Raw genomic sequence first — 19,396 nt, 5'->3', positions numbered from 1 at the left:
TCCCTGTATTAATAACGGCCCTTTTTGCCGTTATTTCCAATACAATTTTTGGGGGCGTCATTTCGGGCGATAAAAGGGTCATTTCCGCAGCCATTAACATAATCACTCGCAGAGACTGAGTATCTGTAATACGGGAGATGTAGAAACACAGGAGAACGAGGATTACGCTTGGAAGAACAGAGGGGTTCATCAGGAATAGCTAATTTCGTCCAAATTATAGAATCAAATCCTTGTCAAGTTAAGAACACCAATAAGTCTGTCCACTTCCTGCATGCACGTCTCCGATATGTCGCTAAGCACTAGTACGGCCAAGGCAGTTGCTCTAACTCCTCGTACCTGTCAGTTAGCTTTCTATACGATTCACGGATTGCATTGGTCTTCAGAGCGTCAGTGAACATGTAGATGCCTGCTGCAGCCCATGACCCTAGAGCAATTGCTGGACCTGCAACCGGGAAAAAGGCACTGGCGCCCATTCCTGCCATGCACGCCAAGTGCCTCTTCTTCCATATTTTCTCCACCTGCTCCTCACGCATAAGGAGGAGGGTGCTAATGAGCTCAGCGGACTGCTTTGTGTTGATGGCCATTTGTGCGAGCAGCGAGGCGAACTGTTGACAATTCCACAAGAATGGCCGGTAGATTCCCCATAGCTCTGACATGCTTGAACCTATTACAGCATTATGTTAGACCCTTTGGCCGTTGTTTCAACTGAGAGAGTACATACCGCGCTCGAAGATCCAACCGTCACTCTTAAACGTCACCCCGACATCCTGAACAGCCGAGATTTGCTTCACAGCTTCTTCTGGCCAAATATTCTTACCATGGCCTACCTCATTGTATGACCGGCTGCTGCATATGATGCGGTAGCAGGACTGCAAGCTGACACTAAGGTCAAAGTACTTGGCCTTCAGGAAATGGTCGCGGCTGGAAGGCTCAGATGGGTCAATCCCATCATCATCAATGACACATAATGCCCAGTGTTGGAGAAAGGGCAATCTCTGGAGGAATTCCGGGACAGGGGTCTGATTGCCTATCACCGCCCACGTGATTGAGGAGGTGGTTGAGTTGGACGACGCGCAAACGTCTAGGGGTCGTGAGACTAAAAGACAGCGACGACCTAGCCATTCATATCAATCCATGCTGAAGAAGCCAACTTGGCGAGTGTTGCAAGATATACTGACCCATTTCGGCTGCAAATCATTCGAGCCGCTTTCGAGCAGTAGCAAGGTTGATCTCAGATGCCTGTAACAGGATAGCTCGATGAGCCCGGTCGACGAGGTCAAGGCTGGACTTGTTCAACTATTGATCATGACGACTATAGCTTTAAGCTTTGGCAAAAGAAGAGGCAGTTGAGATCTTGCTTGAAAAAAAGCATGAGGGGGGCCGCAGTCCCCCAACTAAATATTTCATAGACTGTGATTTCTACACCTGTCTCTTATCTGCACCTTTACTCGAGCTGAGAGATCAGCACCAATCATCACCCCCCGTTCCAGCTGCGCGCGCAGCAAGTGCACGTATACCAACATCGGTCGCTGACTGCACTTTAGGCATCAATGCTGACATGGTTAGGCACAGATGACGAGCACACCACCATGGCTTTCGTTATGCGTCTTGGCCAGACCAAATCATTATCTGGGGTCTTCTCTAGGCCTCAGGCATCCTCTCTGTGAGACCTCAGCACCGAGAGGCGTCGTCGATCGCCTTGCATGGTGCTGAGTCTGGGTTAGTTGAAATCTGCTTTGACACGTTGGTCAGCTTATGATAACAATAAACAACTCAATTGCACATTATGCAACCCCCTACTGCGAGCACGGCCTTTTTCCGGTCACTTGCAGAGTGTTATCGAATAATAAATAACAATGTGTCATAAGAGTCCAGCATCTGGGCAGAGCTGTTCGCTGAATTACTTCGGTGAGCTTCTGCGAGGCATACCGCGAGGTTTTTCCCCAATCAAAGAGAACGCTAGCCACGCAGGAGGCCGACCACCACTTCACGAATCCCGAAGCATTTACATCCCGTTGTCGTTGATCTCGCCGCTCTCGTATTATTCCCCCATTTCTGCACCATGACGATTGATTCCAGAATCGTACTTGTCGAGAACAAATATGAATTTGGCACGCCTACTACACCCATCTAGTACTAACGAGAAGAAGTATTCAACATCTAACCCTTCCTCCCGGATCTATCCGGCGCGAAGCTCAACCGCGGAAGGCCCGAACCATCCCCAGCATCCATTACCATGCAGTACTCACCTGCCGGTAAGCAAAAAAAAAAAGAAAAAATTCCCATACAAAATGCAATTTTTTAACCATACATAGAAAATTCACCAAAAATAAAAACCATAAAATAATTTTTAAATTTTATTTAAGAATTAAGTAGATTTTAATATTCTTGCGGTATTTTTACTTTATGCTCCGCGCGTGTGTGTATTATAGCTAACTTTTCCACCTCTGAATTTGACCTCTCATCTTCGTCTATCCCTCTGACCTCGATCACATCCTCAACAGCATCCGCCCCTTTAATTGCTTCGTTTTCCTCAGAAACAGCCTTACTAGCCACTAGAGCCTCCACCAATGTCAGGAATATTTTATTGGGATTCGGTATCGCCTTCCTCTTCTTGCCTCTACTCAACCGGCCAACTTCCTCCTCCAGACTGGCTATTCTGGTGCTCAGAGAGGCGATCTTTGACTCTTGAGCTTTAAACCCTCTCGATATCACAGAATAGCGCCTTCTTGTTGATGGACTTTTGTTCTTCCCTGGATCTCGGATGTGGCGGCTGGTCTTTGGCGTATTATCGGAGTTTTTGCCCGTCTCCTTCACTTGTCCAGACACCAATCAGAGGCCTTTATTGGCATCAGTTCTGTTTCTCCAACAAAATAGTCTTCTGGCTCAGTTATCCCATCGAGGGCCGGGGTTCAACTATAATAAAGAACATACTAAACGATGGACCTTCGAACTAGAGAGCGCCGATAATAGAGGTGATTTTTCCCAGCGGGCATATTGCCAGAATAACATCGCCGGCCCATTCTATAGCTTAGCTTGTGTTGCGTAGTGGCCCTTTCCCCGAAGAAGGCCAGCAGCCTCATCCCAAGCAGTACTATATAGATTCATTTACACAAATCTTGCTCACTGACGTATTTCTCTATTACCTTCGAGAGTTAAAGTTCTTAAGTACTTAGTCAGCTAAAGATATTTGCCCCCAAAAAAACCTCAACTGATAGACTACTCATAATAAGGGACCTGATCCTCCAAGCTATTCGTATCGTCCGTATTAAGGTCCCGTTTCCATTCATTGAATACAGATTTGAAACTCACAAATGGGCCATTCAAGACCACCTCTCCTCTCACCGCCGCTTCCTTCTTCTCCGGCACCACGAAGAAGCCATCGCGCAGTCTCTCAACGTCTGCAGCAAGCTCGTGAGCTTTTGGTCTACGATCAGGGTCCTTCTGAAGACAACTAGCGACTATGTTCCAAAGTACTTGAGGGACTTGATCATCACCTGCCTTCGTCGACCTGATCTCTAATATCTCAGTCATCAGATATCCAACGGCAAAAACATCGGATTTAATGCTGTACTGGCGACCTGAAATGACCTCTGGAGCCCGGTAATCAGCATTTCCGTATGTATTTGGCGTAAGCCAGGCACGGCTTGTCATGTCTTTGCCCTCTCCAAGGTCAATGATGACAAGTTCAGCGTACTCAGGGTCGAATGGATCATTAGGACAAGGAACGTAATGAATCATTACGTTTCCCATGTGTATGTCGCTAGTATCATGGTAAGTATAGGCGTTCCTAATTGAGCATGGACCATGAGATTTGATACTTACCGATGCAAGAGTTTACGCTGATGGATTATTTTAAGGCTGTCGGCAGCGTCTCTGAAAAGTTCTGTTATTAGATCCCAGTCTTTCCCATTGTTAAGAAGTGCTTCATCTAGAAACGCCGGTACACCCTTTGCTTTCTCGAAAACTAGAAAAGTCTCATTTGACTTGGGATTGATTGTGATCCCAACGAGTCGTATGGAAGCTATAGGCGCATCCGTGAGCGTGACAATGCTGTTCTTAAGCTGGCGTGCAAAGAAAGGTCAGATATTACTCTGGTAGAAGCTAGGAATACCTAAAATAAGCATACCTCACGTTTTTTACGGTCCCGATCTGGGTATTCAGATCCCCAAACCAGTTTCAGAGCGACTGGGATGACTTCTCCGTCGGGGTTTTGAAGTCTTGCTCCTTGCGGAACATGCCATCCTCCAAAACGAATGGCTCCGCTGTGTCCAGTGTCGTCTGTTTCTTCGGAAAAGCTGATGTCCTGGAACGGGATGATCTCAACGAGGCCGTCATAGGTTTTAAGATGGGAATCCTGTAGGTCCATGACTTGCAAAACGCTTTCAAGCGTTTGAAGCTCATTCAGTCGAACTGCATCAGTGATCATCCTAAAGTATTTGCGGGCAGTATCCAAGCTGAAGCGTTTCTGGAGTTCTCGAAATTTTATTCCTGGACGGGTTTGCAGCAAGTAGATCCGGTTCTCAGCTGGATCAAACGTAAAACCGCAATCATTCTTTGGGAAAGAAGTGTTAATAACCATACGCAGTGAAGTGTGACTGAACGCAGTACCAACTTACCCACAAGATAGATAGGTCCTTTCTAGACTTGCAAAGCTGGTTCTTGTCTAGTTCTGTCGCTTCAAAAATGATGCCATTTTGATCACGGTACCCTGGAAACTCAAACCTGGCCTCGATGCAGTATTTGAATACCTCCTCCTCGGTAAAAAGATGATGATCTAGCGGACAGCTCTTTCTTGGAAGCCATGATGCCACCGGATTCTGGGCGAGGTCGCCCTCTAAACGCAACTCTGAGATCGGGATGTATTCCAACTCATCGATGAAACTATACAGTTCCTGAAGATTGAAAAGTCAGAAGGAACACATTAAACAGCTCCGATAAGACCTTAACTTACTCGATGTAGGTGCGCCAGTTCCTCTGGAAGGTTTATTTGCGATTGCCGACAGTATGAAGCGACGGTCCGAACCATGGAACAAACATCAAAAGCAGGATATTCGTGCACCATATTCATCTCGATAGCCTCAAGATTACCATGGCTCTTTTGACTGATAAGATCTGCCTCTTCGACATTCTGTGGAGGGTTTATCGTGGAAAACCGCTGCTCTAGTTCTTCTCGGTCACCAATGGAACAGTGAAGACCACGCAGTCGGGGGTGATTGGTTTTGATGAACTTGGAGAAGTCCCAAATAGATTGCCAATCTTGGTTATCTTGCTTCGTGAGCTGGATGCAGTCTGAGGCGATGAATGGGAGCTGTTGTTGAGAGATGAGTGGCTCTAGGTTCTTGTTGGTATCGAGAAATTGTCGCGTTCTGGAGCGGCAGCTGTAGCTGTCCGAGGATGTACCTGTCTGGATTCGGGATGAAAGCTTGTTTCGTAGAACTTGCCACGTTCGATGAGGGTCCTTCTGATGTATCGCATTTTCTTCATCGTCCAAGTCATTACATGAATCTCTCAGTTGAATCAAAACTTGAGTGGCCCAGCTCCAGTTATTTCGAACCCATTGTTGGCTAACAGGTGTTTCCTGGGGGTAGAGCGCGCCGAGCTCTTCAAAAAAGGCCTCATTTGTCTCGCGTATAAGCACCTTCTCCCAAAGACTGAGAGATAATTCGACCTGCAAAGTTGCCATTGGCCGAAAATTGGAAGCATGTAAGTAGGTGTGAGGCAGCCAAAAGAAAAAACCGAGATTTAAAACTGCAGACAAAAGTTGGGCAAGTTCATGCTTATTCTTACAGATTCGTCATCCCCGCGCATGTGATCATGTCAGCGTTGGGCAGCGACAAAAGTGCACAATTGGGCAGCTCTCAAGACGTCAATACAAGACTGAACCCCGCCCGCTTCGGAGCCATCCAGTACAGCCTAGTTTACTTATGTTACCGGTAGTCCTCATCCTCTTGCTGTCGCGAGAATCCTCTTCCCAGCTTCACAATCATGGCTCAGCCACAAATATTGGGCAATAGCCTGTCAATTTTCAGCGCTACTGTCGATCTGCTCGACGTGCCTAATATCCTGACAAGTCTAACATCAAGCGTTCAGAAAATCATAGAGCAGCGGCGATCGGGCAAGAAGAAATGCGAGGAGTTGCAACTCGATGCTATCACTCTTATCAGCATGGTCGAACGCCCTAGCACAACTCAAAGTGAATTGCAAGTGAAAAGAGTGAGAGAGCTCATCTCAAAAATCCAATTTTGTCTCGCCAAATTCGCAAAGGCAAACTGGCTCGACCACGCAGTTGAAGCCATGTTCAAAGACGAATATTCGAAGCTACGAGACGAATATCGGCAACTGGAGATGAAGCATATTTTGGCATCTATTGTAAGACTTTTAGGATATGCTCCCATATATACCCTTCACCTTCCATTGCCGCATGCGTTCTAAGTATCCATAGGATGATATCAAAAACAGCGACAATCAGGCAGTATCGCTTTTACAAAAAGTGAAGGAGGTAGTAGAGAAGAACCCATCGACTCATTCCCCAGTCACCCTAGCTCTGGACACCTCCAGCATCGACTGGGAGTATTCTATCGGAAGAGGACAAGTGGCTGGATATGGCGCTGTCGAATGTCGCAGACTTGATGACAGCTTAATGAGTCGGCATGCATTGCAGCTTTACCAAGACTTTCAACGGGGAGCGCATATCCAGACAATTCACGGCATTGCTGAGATTAACAAGCAAGAATATGTTATTATGCAGGACTGCTCTGGGCTACAAACACTCAAGAGCTGGCGCGCTGATGCCACTCGAGTTCTTATCCTGCGCGATCGAATACGTATCGCATACGATGTGGCTCAATCTGTCGCTTGGCTTCATGGAGGCGGGCTTCTGCTCAAGTTCCTAACCGAGACTTTCATTCGCCTATGTAACGACGGGAACTCTCACCCCATTTTGACCCAGCTTGGGTATGCACGTTGTGTGAGTAGGCCGAGAAGTGCATGTACTTGTTAATGACTGAGTATTCTAGCTCTACGAGAAGACAAATAGCGCCCGTATAGACGCGAGGTACCAGGCCCCCGAGATTCTACAAGATCTTCTTGAGGGGCGATATTGCCAGCCTCACTCCTTAGCAACAGATGTCTGGAGGTTAGAATGCCCGTCTTGATTGTATTAATCGGTTTACTCATCCGTGTTAGCTTGGGCATTGTCATCTGGCAAATCCTAACAGACGGCGCTCCATACCAGCTCGAGGAAGACATGTACCTATATAAACCGGCAGAAGAGTCGTCGATACTAAAACGCTGCTTGGAGAGGTCCCCGGTCCCGGGAGACTTCCCTCCTGATCTTCCCTCGCCGCTAGTTGAGATTGTTCAGAATTGTTGGTCCCCTATCGGTCAAGGACGCCCATCTGCTATGGCCGTGGCAAGCTCCCTGCTTCGAGTACAAGCTCTATTAGACTCGGTTGCCATCAATTCTGGGCCAGGCGGCATAGATACCCCTGTCAGACTCAGCAATCTCCAAGCCTTAGAAAAGGCACGGTCAGCGGCATGGGACTTGGTTCAGAGAGCAAGACAAAGGGAAAAGAACCAAGACGAAGAACTTGAACAACTAAGCGAAGACCATGTCAGTGTCATTCTCTATTGTGCTGAAGATCCCCTCCATCCCGAGTGTACTTTCCTGGTAGGCGCTATGATTTGGTGGAAGCTTATCAACATCTGGTTGATTGATAACTCTGTTTCAACTCGCGCTTTGGGATTTAATGGTATGTTTGATACAACACCTAACTCCTTTGCTGCTGTGTAACACATATCAAGGGCTAACCGTCAATCTGTTTAGGTCAACGAGCAGAGCTTGCCTTGTCATACTTGCTCCGGGCAAGCGACAGAGGCTACACAAATGCTAATCTAGAAATTTCGCTTGCCTATGCTGCTCTCTACCATAATTATAAGAACCGAGTTAGTTTTGTTTTTGATTTTTAGTAAGGATAAAGGAGCTGGAAGTTGAGTAAAATTATCTCAGCAAGTACTATAGTTATCAGAGCTTATAACGTATGCATTTTTCTTTAAATACTTGTAGCTGTTGTATTTCTCACGTAAACGCGGACACGCTGCTGCTGCCTCCGGTTTAGCGGCACGGCCCATTCGGGCAAGGCCCCCCCCCCACCAAAAAACACCCCAGCTCAACCGCACATCACGTGACTCTACGTATATAAGACACCAACCTCCTCCCACCCTGCGAACATGTATCTTTGACCTCTGCTTCTTCCCATGCTCTGCCCGTTTGTATCCACCGTTTCCCCTCTTCTTCAAGCATCGCTGCCTTCAGTCCAGCCCCCCTCGCCCATCCTGCCGCGTCATCGTTCTGATTTGGAATGAAGTTCCCCTGCCGCAGGGATTGATCGGCCATGGCGACGCTTGCATCGTCCCCAATGCCAGATTGCTGCGGGTATGAGAAAAATTCTACGATTCATGTTCCATTCTACCCTCTTATTCTATTGCCAGCTCTACTCTGCGCCTCATACAGCTTCCCTTCCCGCCCTCTTCTCACGGAATCTAACAACGCCAACCGTCTAGAGGCGTTCCCCAGGTCGGGCCGCCTCACAGCGCTGCGATGCTTCTCAGGCAGCAGCAGAGCATCTCGCAGCGATGTTTATCCTTTTGAGGCCTCCAGCAGACGCCCAGCCAATGGAAGAAATGCCGCAGTGTCTCATCAATGCCCCTGATGCAATGGGGGATGGTGCCATCTTGGACTCCTCTCCTAAAACTAGCACGGGTGGCTCCAGAGGCCTCTGGCACGAACTTGCTCCCCAATTGGTTCCCTCAGAGGGTAGAGCGGGTAGAGTAGGCGATGTGTGTGATCACGACTCGCTTGACGGGGCCTAAGTCGCTATTTCCCTGTTCGGGGGTTGCCGAGACTACCCGCCGCTTGGGGGGACGTTCCCTCGATTACTACCTGCTGGTCCTCGGCTTACCTGTTCCTATGACGCTCGTGATGGCTCAGCAGCCAAAAACGGGGGGAAGCTAGCATGCCTAGAGGGATGATTGGGTGAAGAGAAGGAGACGGGGACGGGCGCACTCCAGCGAGTTATTAGTGTTGCACGCACACTAACCTCGGTTGTCTTACTGCTGCAGGATCATGAGGCGTTTATGATGGCACCTAGAGCTCTTGAGTCCTCTGAATGGTTCAAGAAGTTCGTGGCTGAGGACGATCAGCATGTGCGGGCGCAGCGTTGAACTCCATCACGGTCAGATGGACGAGCTAATGCTGCCGGAAACTCCCATCCTGATGCAGTCTGGCCAATTGGAGGTCACGCGTCGTGCGTGAACTCAAGACCTGCCTCATATGGCATCTCCGAGAACTCTGCCTTGCCAGGGAGTGAGGTGGATCCCTGAAGATGTGCGAGAAGATGAAGCGAGGAGGGAATCACTTTTCTAGCATAGCTGTATTGGTGTGGCTCGGCAGTGGAGTGATTGGCACAAAAGAGAAGCGGTTACGTGTCTGCCCTAATCTTGGCTTACAATGGAGACAGCAGGAAGACACCGGGCAGGGCTCCTGCCGTCCTTGCATATATAGTGATACCTTCGTCCGTCCACCCACCATGCCTACGCTCATGCCCTTTCTCGGACTCCAGCCCTACTCCCGCGGCGTTCCGTTTAGCGTTGGCCCCAGAGGGTCGACAGCGGCTACTCCACGAAGAGATTAGCCTATGCAACTGTATCTTCCCCTGCAATGGCGGCCCCTCTCCCTTTCTCTCCGGCGTGTTCCGCCATGGCTCATCTCACTTACTAATCTCCTGTACGGAGTATATATCGACGCAACCTTCAGATGCTCCCTGGTTTTACTCACATAGTGCGGTCACCACCACAAGCACACAGCCATGGCCCCTTCCAGCCCAGACCCCGAGACATATTACATCCTGCTCCCCCCTTCACCTTAACTACGTATAGATATGATCTTTCTATCGGCCCAGTTGCCAAGCTCTTACCCTGGCCGGGTTTTAACGACCCGCTCACCCATTTAGCCCTCGATGGTCTCGGTATCGGCTATCAGCGCCTCCATAGCAGCCTCCCACTCATAACAAGGATCGCCCATAAAGTCACCTAATACCGTTATTCTGACTACAAGTTCCTTAGTCCAACCGTCGCCTAAACCCAGGCACGGTAGGAATAAGGATCCATACCCCTATAACTTTCAGCTCTCGGAGTCTACCCTATCTTGCAAGATAAGCAACAACTCACTAGATCGAAGCTTGGCTAGCTACAACCCCAGCGCAATGCCCGAGGCCTCGCCTAAGGGTAGTAACTCGATTCGCCGCTTCTTGAATCGCGCCCATCGGTTTGCCAGCAGCAGACATCAATCTTCGGCAGCCCCTGCCAGCCGGAACGGTAGTATCGGTCCCAGCACGTTGCGCTGTCGGAGTGACAGCAACGCTACTGCCCCGCCACGGCCGCCAAAGTATGACGCCGTGACTGACACTGACGAGGAGGCTGACCCGGTTCCGGATGGCAACATATCTCTCTTTGGCCTCGACGGAGTCACTCACTCATCAAGCAACAATGTCGCTGCCGGTTCAATTAATAGAAGTGGCAGTGCCAAGGCCGGACCCGTATTGCCGGCCGAGCTTCGGAATGGTTGTGAAGTTCTCAACTGCCCTTGTAGCGAGTCATGTTTATCGGCGCGAAGAGTCCGGGATGTGTTTATTCCCAATTTCGTCTAGCTTCTGCAAGGGCCCCTTGGGGTAAAGTGCGTCAGAAGCCAGGGGCCCTGGGCAGAACGTGGTTCTCCCCACAACTAGCTCAGAGCTATCATGACCCCAAGGGCATCAAGCCGACTCCTTATCAACTGTCACGATTACCCCGCCTTTCCTCTCTCCCGTCCTCCAGCTCCTTGGCAGTCACTCTCCTCTGTAATGTAGTCTGCCATCTTAAGCTATGGATTCCGTTGCGAGCACTATCGATCAAGAAGCAATTCCGGCTCCGGCAGACAAGGAAGTCGGCAAAGTCGCCCATCCTCAATATGATGTGGAGGTCAGCATGCATCGTATACTCTTTGATTCGCTGCCTCCGGAGCCACCACGCAAGCGGGGGAGAGGAGGAAAGATATATTCGGTAATAGACCTGTCGAATACTTGCAAATCATGTTGTGCAATCCTGACCATCAACTGTACAGGGTTGTGGCACGTGTCGCTCACGCAAGATAAAGGTGAGTCAACGTTTATCAGTGTTGACATTTTGGTCTAAGACTGACTATGCTTACCCAGTGTGATGGACGTCGTCCTAGATGTTACAATTGCGAAAGGTCCCGTCTTTACTTTTGCGATGGCTATGGGGATATGAATCACGCCGACGGCAGCCTTGTATGTGCTCAAGACGTGACTGATTCAGTGCTAAACCGTCTCGAACGCTTGCCCAGTCCCTCACCGTTGGACAGACTCCAAGGCTCGTTTGCCGACGTCAGTACCATAGACACCGAGATTGCGTCTTGGGGGTCCTTTGGAGAGTATGTGAATATTTTCAACAACTCGCATCCTCTGCGTTTCGCTTCGGATAGCCCAGACGAGGGTAGCGAGGGCTCAAACAATTCTCCCAACGACGACGGGCTTGGCGAGACCCACGACGAAGCAACCAGCCTCAAAGCGGAACTTGGACCATCTTCGTCATTTGAGGCAGAAGTCACATCTGAAGCAACTCGCAAGCTGCTGGATCATTACCGTACCCATGTATGCCAACTCATGATGCCCACCTCAGCGCCCTCACATAACCCTTGGCTTCAACTTTACCTCCCACTAGCTGTCAAGAGCCCTTCTAGTTTGCCACAACAGATCCTCCTCTACGCCATTTTGGCCGTTGCTTCCTTCAACAGGTCCTACCTGGTGCCCTCGAGCAGGGTCCATGACTCGAAAAAGGGCCGGGAATATAACGAGCGTGCAGTAGTGCTCCTGCGGTCAATATTTGACTCGGAAGATGCGTCAGCCGTGGTGGGGGAAGATAAAAATGCACGGCAGGCTTTGAGGCAGCGGCTTTGACATTGACAACGGCAGAGGTTTGTCAGAGAGCCTCTTTGGATACTAAACCGTTTCTAATTCATCGGTGTAACGCAGGTATTCAGCGGAGCAAGCCAAGGAGACGGCTATGAACATCTCCAGCTGTGCAAGCGCGTCATCCAGATTACTGGAGGAGTGAGCTGGTGGGTATCAGACCTGGCATGCCTCACTCTTCTGCAGATATTCCGCTGTCTGCATATTGTTGCGTCAACATCGGGCCGACTGGAACTGGTGGATCTCCAGCCACGAGGGTTGCAGTCGGCCATAATGCCTGCTCCAGTGGGAAACTATACGCTCGACATCACCTTTGGCGTCTCCATCAGGACTCTGCAGTGCTTGAACAAGATTATCGAGTTTTCCAAGTTGAAATCAACGCTTGGCCCTGATACGCCTTGGCCGAGCGACAAGATCTCATCGCTCCTCGACCTCGAAGACGAGCTCTTCGATCCGCTCGAGGCTCCCGAACTGCTCAAGGACCGCCACTCTTTCCCCAGCGCCGACTCTCAGGGAGGCATGCCGGGATACATTGCCGACCTGATTACCGACAACCACGTATTCGCGTTCCATTATAGCGCCGCCATCTTCTTCCAGAGAGCCTTGTGCGACGGCTCTGCTCACATCACGCCTGCCGTGAAGAGGAGTTCCGAACCCAGGACACGCCCAACAGGCCAATGTTTGGTGTCAACGGCACTTGACCATCTCGAGAACATTGACGCATTGTCGCGCAACATCGCCGTAGCAAATACACTGTGGCCCGGATTCATTGCGGCTGTCGAAGCAGTTGATACAGACTTGAGGCATCGCGCCTTGATCTGGCTTGAGCGCGCCAAGCGTCATGGGATTGGCAACATTCAACAGTCTACATCACTAGTAATGAAAATATGGAGAAGAGCAGATCGACAGCTTGGGCCCAGGGGAATCAAGACGGGCTGGGGGTAGAGCTGGGAGGTGTGGATTGGAGGCAGGTCATGCGTGACAAGAACATGTACATCATGTTGACATGAAACTGTATTGCCTACGTAGTACTATGGGACGCTGACTGAGCTCCCAGTATGGTTCTATATCCTTTCGATCTCATGACTTGTTCAAAGAGGCCTCCTTGCGACTTTGCAAAACGTCGCCAACAGCTTGCACCAGTACCTGGCCCAGACCCCGTATTTCCTCCTCGCTGGCGACAAATGGAGGGTACAGCAGAACTGCGTCCACAGCGGGCGAGCAGAGGTAAACTGCTGCACCGAGTTTGAAGGCTCGACGTGAGACTTCACCTGCCAGAGGACCACCGTAGAGCTCCTTCATATTACCAAAGTCGACTGTCCGGAAGAGTCCGAGTCCTCTCATGCTGCCCCCATGCTGCCTCCACTCATCGGGCAGTTCAGAGCTCACAACTTGGCTCAGGATTTCACCCAGATTGTTGCACTGGGAAATCAAGTCATCTCGGAACAGAATTGTCTGCACCGTGAGTGCGCCAGCACACGCCATCGGGTGGCCTTGGAAGGTGTGTCCGCTCAGGAAGGTCCTTTGCCCTCTCGAGTGCTTCTCAAAGACAGAAGCCACTCGCTCTCCTAACAAGACAGCCGAAAGCGGTTGATAACCGGCACCCAAGCCTTTCCCAACGGTCTGAAGATCCGGGGCAACGTTTCCCAAGCTCTGCCATGCGTGGTAGCTCCCACATCGTCCCATTCCGCACATGACTTCATCGAAGATGGTCAGGATTCCGTATTTCTTGCAAGGCTGTGCCAGCTTCGGTAGATAGTTGGCAGTTGCGGGCACCGATCCGAGCGTTGCTCCCACCACTGGCTCGACAATCACGGCAGCCACCGTTGTAGGGCCCAGCTGCTTGAACTTGTCCTCGTATTCCAAGATGAGTTTGTTCTCGTACTCCTCCTCGCTCTGGCCCTTTCCATCGGCATCGTAGAAGCAACGGCTGACATGGTGGAATGTGGACGCTAGCACAGGCGCGAATGGTCCTCGTCTTGCTGGGTTGTTGCCAGCCGCGAGAGCACCAAGAGTGTTGCCGTGGTATGAGTGCACTCTGCCGATGAAGTTGACACGCTGTGGCTCTCCGCGGTAGACGTGATACTGGCGAGCCAACTTGAGAGCAGACTCGACAGCTTCGGAGCCCGAGGTGAGGTAGAGGACCTTGCTGAACTGGTTGTCACTCTTTTCCAATATGAGACGGCCAAGCTCCTCAGCGGGGTCTGAAGTGAAGAAGGATGTATGGGCAAACGACAGTCTCTTGGCCTGATCGCAGATAGCCTGGATTACCTCTTGATTCCCATGCCCGAGGCAAGAGACGGCGGCACCACTACTACCGTCGAGGACTTTGCGACCATCCGAGGTCAGAAGATAAACACCCTCGCCGCCTGTGGCGGTGGGGTACGTCTTATCTAGAGAACGGTGGAGAAGCACCGAGTTCTGCGACGACGACATGTTGGGCTGGCTGTTGGCGGACAAGCGGTTTGATAGGCCGACAAGGATCAACTAACTGGCACTGTCGGTTGTTATATCCACGATCCTTGACCAGAAAGGCCCGCAAATCGAGGGGTCGAGATAGTGAGAATGTCATCTCGTTAAGGCGGCCCACACCCTGTGACCCACGCTCGCCCCGAAGATTATCGCCAGGCTGGTCACGCAGCTGATCGTGAAGTGCCGAACTCGGTGCTCGGCCGGCCCAAGAGCAGTAAGTAATGAGCAACGCGGATGGAGGGAACCCCCATTGCGAGCAAAGTCTTTTGGGCTGCAGGAGCACGACACTTTACAGGCGGTTTGGCAAGGGACACAAGGGGTTTTAACGCTAGCAGCATTGGACGGGCGTTTGTCATCTGTGGTAAATCGGTAATCTTCTCTCTTGCTTGTTTCATTCGACTTGTTTTCATGCCTATCGCATACATGAGTGAGTCTGGAGCTGTCTCTCCCTGCCCCTTCCCCCCGGGGTCACTCACTGCAAGCCGGGTCTTGTTTCTGTTCCTATTTTCCGAAATCTGGCTTCAACTTCTAATCTCACTTGTCTTCACCCAGAACTTCTGCAAGATGCTTCTGCAAGGTACGATTCCAAAGCTCCTTGTTCTTGTATTTTGACACGTCCTCGGTGAAGCTCCCTACACTCGTCTTTAGTGCCGCAGCAACCTCCCTATCCTTGGTAACCTCGACGATCGGCGTGACGTAGGTGCGAATGGTGAATAGCAGAGCTCTGGTCTTTGGAAGTCGCTGGAGGGTCTGCCGTTCAACACGGAGGTGAAGGTCCTCCAGCTTGGGAGGGTTCTCCAATTGCTCCAGGGTCAGGTTGTGGTGCGGATGACGGTGGAACAGGTCTGAAGAGTCGTCAATCGCGTAGTTGAAGCGAGACACGGCCGATTCAACTCTCAGTCGCTCGAAGAAGCGATCCATGGACTTGGCCAACTTGCTCTCATACTGGGGGACTTTGCCTGCATGAATCTCCCAGAGGCTGAGTCCAATTCGTTCTTCGATTTTAAAACCCGCTATTCAGTCCGTTAGTCAAGTAGAAGGGAACGGTACATATGGTTCCCACCTGGAAAGCATACTCCTCCCGCTCTCAATGTCGTCTGGCCAGTCTTGGGATTGTTGTAGAGCAAGAAGAAGTCTTCTGTAGCGAGCAGGCCCATTACCTCGAGAGGATGATGAGTCTTCCATGTCGAGGCCTCCGGCCTTAGGTCCCAGACGTCGCCGGTCACGAGGTTCTCCACGACGTGAGGGCTCTGCAGCCGGAACATGGTGGGATATCGTCGAATAAGCGTATTCTTGACCAGCTCCAATGCCTCAAACAGCCCGTCGTTGCATCCAGGCAAATAAGAAAGTACTTCGTCCCGATTTTCCTGATACAAACGCTTTTTCAAGTGGTACTTTTTGAGATATGTCTCATCCAGCTCGATCCAATTTTCGACATCGGTCTGTTTCAAGCCTGGACAGCAACGAGCCACGATTAGCCAAGAACAATGGATGTTACTGAATACCTGACAGCTGCCTTACCCATAGTAACATGATAGGGGCCATTTTTCCAAGGCGGATAAGGAAGCTGTTTTTGCGTACGCCAATCAAAGTCAGGCCTGATGGGCTTGATTCGTGCCACATCGATGAATGAGGGCTCAGTCTTAGTTACTAGACAGACATGCAGGTTAGCAGTCAGTTTCATGGCAAAGGGAGATTGCGAAACAAAACGTGCCTTTATCGCTCATAACCGCTGGCGCATTGCGTTTCTGTTTGCTGCCTGTCAAGATGGAGGCGAGCCATCGACATGCGAATACAGCACAGAGCAGAAAGGCTCCAAAGAGAGCCGCTGTACGCATATCTCGTAATGAATGTAGCTCGGTCTGCCTGATGCTTTTCTTCCTTGCTGGAGAACTGGAGAAACCAGACAATCAGATGGCAAAGGTCACGAAGAACAGGTGATGGCGGGTGTGATAAGCAGCAGAGCCAACTCCAGCTCTCCGCATATTACCTTAATGGGCGGCACCCTTGGCGCGGGGCATAATAGGCCGCAGTATCTTGGCGCTGGGAAAACTTTCCAAGTCCTGGAGCTAGTTCATCGGACCGAGTTACCAAATTCATGGACCTCGCGCCGAGAGTCCATCATCCATGGTCATGTTCGCCCCGAGCTGGGATCCATCCAAATCGGGTAAGATAGGGCGCATTCATTATCTAGAGCCTAATCTGAGCGAGGGATCGGGGTCATGATGGCTCGCCTCAAGGCCCACATGGGCGAACGGGTAGATTGTTGACAAGATTATCGCGAATCTCGGAATCCGATACGAGGTCGGATATTATGAGCTGGAGGAAGTTGGGATGAAGTCATCACGGTGCTATGTTTTGCAGAGACTTGCGTGTCTTGAACCGACCAGACATAAGGGCCTCGTATTGCTCATGGAAGGGAAAGCAGGGCGTAGGGGTTAGATATGGCATTCAGAGACTAATGTGTACAAACCTATGCCTTCTCTCTAGAAATCAGTCCGGGAAGCTCTTTGCCATTGTGACCAACGACTTCTTCTAGAAACAGTAATTGTACCCAAAATACAAAAAGTCTATCACCAGAAAACCTTGGTATTACTCTTCTCCGTATAGACATTAATTGGATTTCTGTAATTGTCCTTAAACCAGGTTTAGTACTATCTATTGCTACTCCTGATTTGATGGATACAACACCGAATCAATGGTGGCAAAGCCTTCTTTGATTGTCCTGGAAGACACAAATCTTGTCAACAAACCCAAAGAACCGGCCTTATCATTGGTGCCACTAGCTCTGGAACCCCCAAATGGCTGGTGGCCTGGCATCGCGCCTGTGCACTGGTCGCTATTTCGGTAGTTAGTATGCATGCTCTGGGCAAATATGATGGGGCAAACTTACTTGACATAAAAGTTACCAGCCGCAAATCGAAGCCCCTCAGTGGCTTCAACGATAGCTTGACGGTCCTTGGCAAAGACGGCACCCGAGAGTGCATATTCGGTGGTTTCGTCGATGAGCTCAAAGATCTTAGGACCAAAGTCGATATCGTCGTACACATACAGACACAGGAAAGGCCCAAAGATCTCCTCGGTCATGAAGCGGGATTTGGGGTCGAACGACTCGACCACTGTTGGTCGAATGTAGTAGCCGGTTGAGTCATCGTATGTGCCCCCAGCAAGGACCTTGATGTGTGAAGTGTTCTTGGCGTCCTGGATATATTTTGAGACGCGATCAAAGGCAGACTGGCTAATAACAGGTCCCATAAAGTCTGTAAACTTGTCGCCTATGGTGAGAGCTTCGGTTTCGCGGATAAGGATCTCCTTGAAGGATTCGGCTAGCGATGCGGGCAAGTAGACGCGGGATAAGGCGCTGCACTTCTGTCCCTGGTACTCGAATGCTGCACGAATAGATTTGAGTGCAGCATTCCTCACATCCGCAGATGGGTGGATGAGATGGAAGTTCTTTCCACCTGACAAGTGTCAGTACGCTGGCCAATACCCATCTTTGTTCGAACGCACCTGTCTCGCCCACGATACGTGGGTATGACTTCCAAAAGTTCATCTTGGAGCCGATAGTGGCTGCAAGCTGTCGAAACACGGTCGTGCTGCCCGTGAAATGGAGGCCGCTAAAGTCGCGACTCTAAAAGATCTGGGCCGTCACCTGCTCGGCATCACCTGGCAGAAATTGGAGGACGCCGGCTGGAAGGCCAGCCTCGATCATGATGTGGTTAAACAGCCAACTAGAGTAGATAGCACCGGGACTGGGCTTCCAGATGACAACGTTTCCCGTGATGAGGGGAGCCAGGACAAGGTTGACGGCCAGGGCGGTGAAGTTGAACGGTGAGACAGCATAGACGAAGCCGTCTAAAGGACGGACTTCGCTCCGACTGTGACGGATTGGTTAGTTGAGAGTTCCGGCAAGCCAATGGAATAGGGGTTGGTGACGTACTTCCACACATCGGGGGCGTTGAACGGAGGCTGAGCTTGGTAGAGCTTCTCCGCAAGGGATGGGAACATTGTGAGAAAGTCAATGGACTGTTGTGTTGCAAGTTAGTCCAGAACCCGAGTCACACGAGGGAATCCGCATACCTCGGCAGCGCAGTCAATGCTGGCTTGGTAGGCATTTTTGCCCTGCCCATGCATAGTTGCTGCCATCATACGATACAGGTATGGTCCTCTGAGCAAAGCAACAGCCCGGTAGAAGATGGCAGCGCGATCGTGCAGAGACGTCTTGGACCACGTCTTCTTGGCCTCGAGTGCCCCTTGAATGCCTTTGTCCACGAGCTCGGAAGTTGCGTGGGAATACTTTGCCACGGCGAGCTTGTGCTCAAAGGGGCTCTTCTGGGTGTGCTCTGCGGCACCGACAACCTGTCTTGGGTTAAATTTTGCTCCATCATCTCGGCGAAAGGTGAAAAGGTTGGATCTCACATCTTTACCGTTCACGTTAGGGTGGACCTCGAATGGCATCTCTTTCGTCATCGTGGCCATCTCCTCGACGAGTGAAGACCGCTCGGGGGTTCCTGGGCCATAAGAGATCTGGTGAGAGTTAGTGGCATGTCCCAACCCGGGCGAGCGACAAGGGTCCCTGTGGCAAGCACTTTGAGGCGAAATGTCACTTACAATAGGCTCATTTCGCAGAGGGGGCAAAGCGAAGGCGCCCAAGACGGAGCTGCTACCTAACGAAGCCATTGTGAAAAAGTGAGAATGAGGGAACAAAGTATTTCAGGTGCTGGCAGATCAGAAGATGCATGTTACATGATCAATATTTATTCCAATAAGAGACGTCTCTACACAACTTGATAAAGCGCTAGAAATCCTCGGCGCGAAGATAAGTGGGTTAGCACAGCGAATCGGTTCCCCGCCACATTCGGCTCTTGATCTACCGTCCTCGCGGGGTGGGTTTT

At 50.6% G+C, this 19,396-nt stretch overlaps 7 protein-coding genes and 1 pseudogene across 8 annotated transcripts, besides 1 other annotated feature; 2 read left to right on the top strand and 6 right to left on the bottom strand.

The window, feature by feature from the left end:
• Positions 1–299: 299 nt before the first annotated feature.
• NCS54_00349700 (Hypothetical protein) lies at positions 300–1,182 on the bottom strand (the record flags this gene model as incomplete). The annotated part of the gene is made up of 3 exons (XM_053149065.1): positions 300–664; positions 722–1,114; positions 1,179–1,182. The coding sequence occupies 3 exons, from the start codon at positions 1,180–1,182 to the stop codon at positions 300–302; spliced, it is 762 nt and encodes a 253-aa protein (XP_053005040.1).
• Positions 1,183–3,142: 1,960 nt separating this feature from the next.
• On the bottom strand, positions 3,143–5,686 carry NCS54_00349600 (Protein kinase domain-containing protein; the record flags this gene model as incomplete). The annotated part of the gene is made up of 6 exons (XM_053149064.1): positions 3,143–3,163; positions 3,313–3,763; positions 3,826–4,064; positions 4,130–4,555; positions 4,620–4,895; positions 4,955–5,686. The coding sequence occupies 6 exons, from the start codon at positions 5,684–5,686 to the stop codon at positions 3,143–3,145; spliced, it is 2,145 nt and encodes a 714-aa protein (XP_053005039.1).
• Positions 5,687–5,988: 302 nt separating this feature from the next.
• On the top strand, positions 5,989–7,795 carry NCS54_00349500 (Protein kinase domain-containing protein; the record flags this gene model as incomplete). Its single annotated transcript, XM_053149063.1, has 4 exons — positions 5,989–6,372; positions 6,446–6,970; positions 7,032–7,138; positions 7,189–7,795. 4 exons carry the CDS (start codon positions 5,989–5,991, stop codon positions 7,793–7,795), a joined length of 1,623 nt encoding a protein of 540 aa, XP_053005038.1.
• A 4,507-nt stretch (positions 7,796–12,302) lies between these two features.
• On the top strand, positions 12,303–12,974 carry NCS54_00349400 (Hypothetical protein; the record flags this gene model as incomplete). The annotated part of the gene is made up of 1 exon (XM_053149062.1): positions 12,303–12,974. One exon carries the CDS (start codon positions 12,303–12,305, stop codon positions 12,972–12,974), a length of 672 nt encoding a protein of 223 aa, XP_053005037.1.
• Positions 12,975–13,109: 135 nt separating this feature from the next.
• NCS54_00349300 (Hypothetical protein) lies at positions 13,110–14,465 on the bottom strand (the record flags this gene model as incomplete). The annotated part of the gene is made up of 1 exon (XM_053149061.1): positions 13,110–14,465. The coding sequence occupies one exon, from the start codon at positions 14,463–14,465 to the stop codon at positions 13,110–13,112; it is 1,356 nt and encodes a 451-aa protein (XP_053005036.1).
• A 570-nt stretch (positions 14,466–15,035) lies between these two features.
• NCS54_00349200 lies at positions 15,036–16,149 on the bottom strand (annotated as a pseudogene). Its single transcript has 3 exons — positions 16,023–16,149; positions 15,565–15,954; positions 15,036–15,514 (listed from the first exon to the last, which is right to left on the bottom strand).
• Positions 15,036–16,149: a sequence feature.
• A 1,016-nt stretch (positions 16,150–17,165) lies between these two features.
• Positions 17,166–18,054, bottom strand: NCS54_00349100 (Multifunctional fusion protein; the record flags this gene model as incomplete). Its single annotated transcript, XM_053149060.1, has 3 exons — positions 17,166–17,340; positions 17,395–17,962; positions 18,012–18,054. The coding sequence occupies 3 exons, from the start codon at positions 18,052–18,054 to the stop codon at positions 17,166–17,168; spliced, it is 786 nt and encodes a 261-aa protein (XP_053005035.1).
• A 78-nt stretch (positions 18,055–18,132) lies between these two features.
• On the bottom strand, positions 18,133–19,181 carry NCS54_00349000 (Multifunctional fusion protein; the record flags this gene model as incomplete). Its single annotated transcript, XM_053149059.1, has 4 exons — positions 18,133–18,379; positions 18,442–18,527; positions 18,582–19,028; positions 19,113–19,181. The coding sequence occupies 4 exons, from the start codon at positions 19,179–19,181 to the stop codon at positions 18,133–18,135; spliced, it is 849 nt and encodes a 282-aa protein (XP_053005034.1).
• Between the last annotated feature and the right edge of the window lie 215 nt (positions 19,182–19,396).

This window comes from Fusarium falciforme, chromosome 3 (assembly GCF_026873545.1).
Source record: "Fusarium falciforme chromosome 3, complete sequence".
Taxonomy (NCBI): domain Eukaryota; kingdom Fungi; phylum Ascomycota; class Sordariomycetes; order Hypocreales; family Nectriaceae; genus Fusarium; species Fusarium falciforme.
This window is presented reverse-complemented; position numbering and strand designations above follow the sequence as displayed.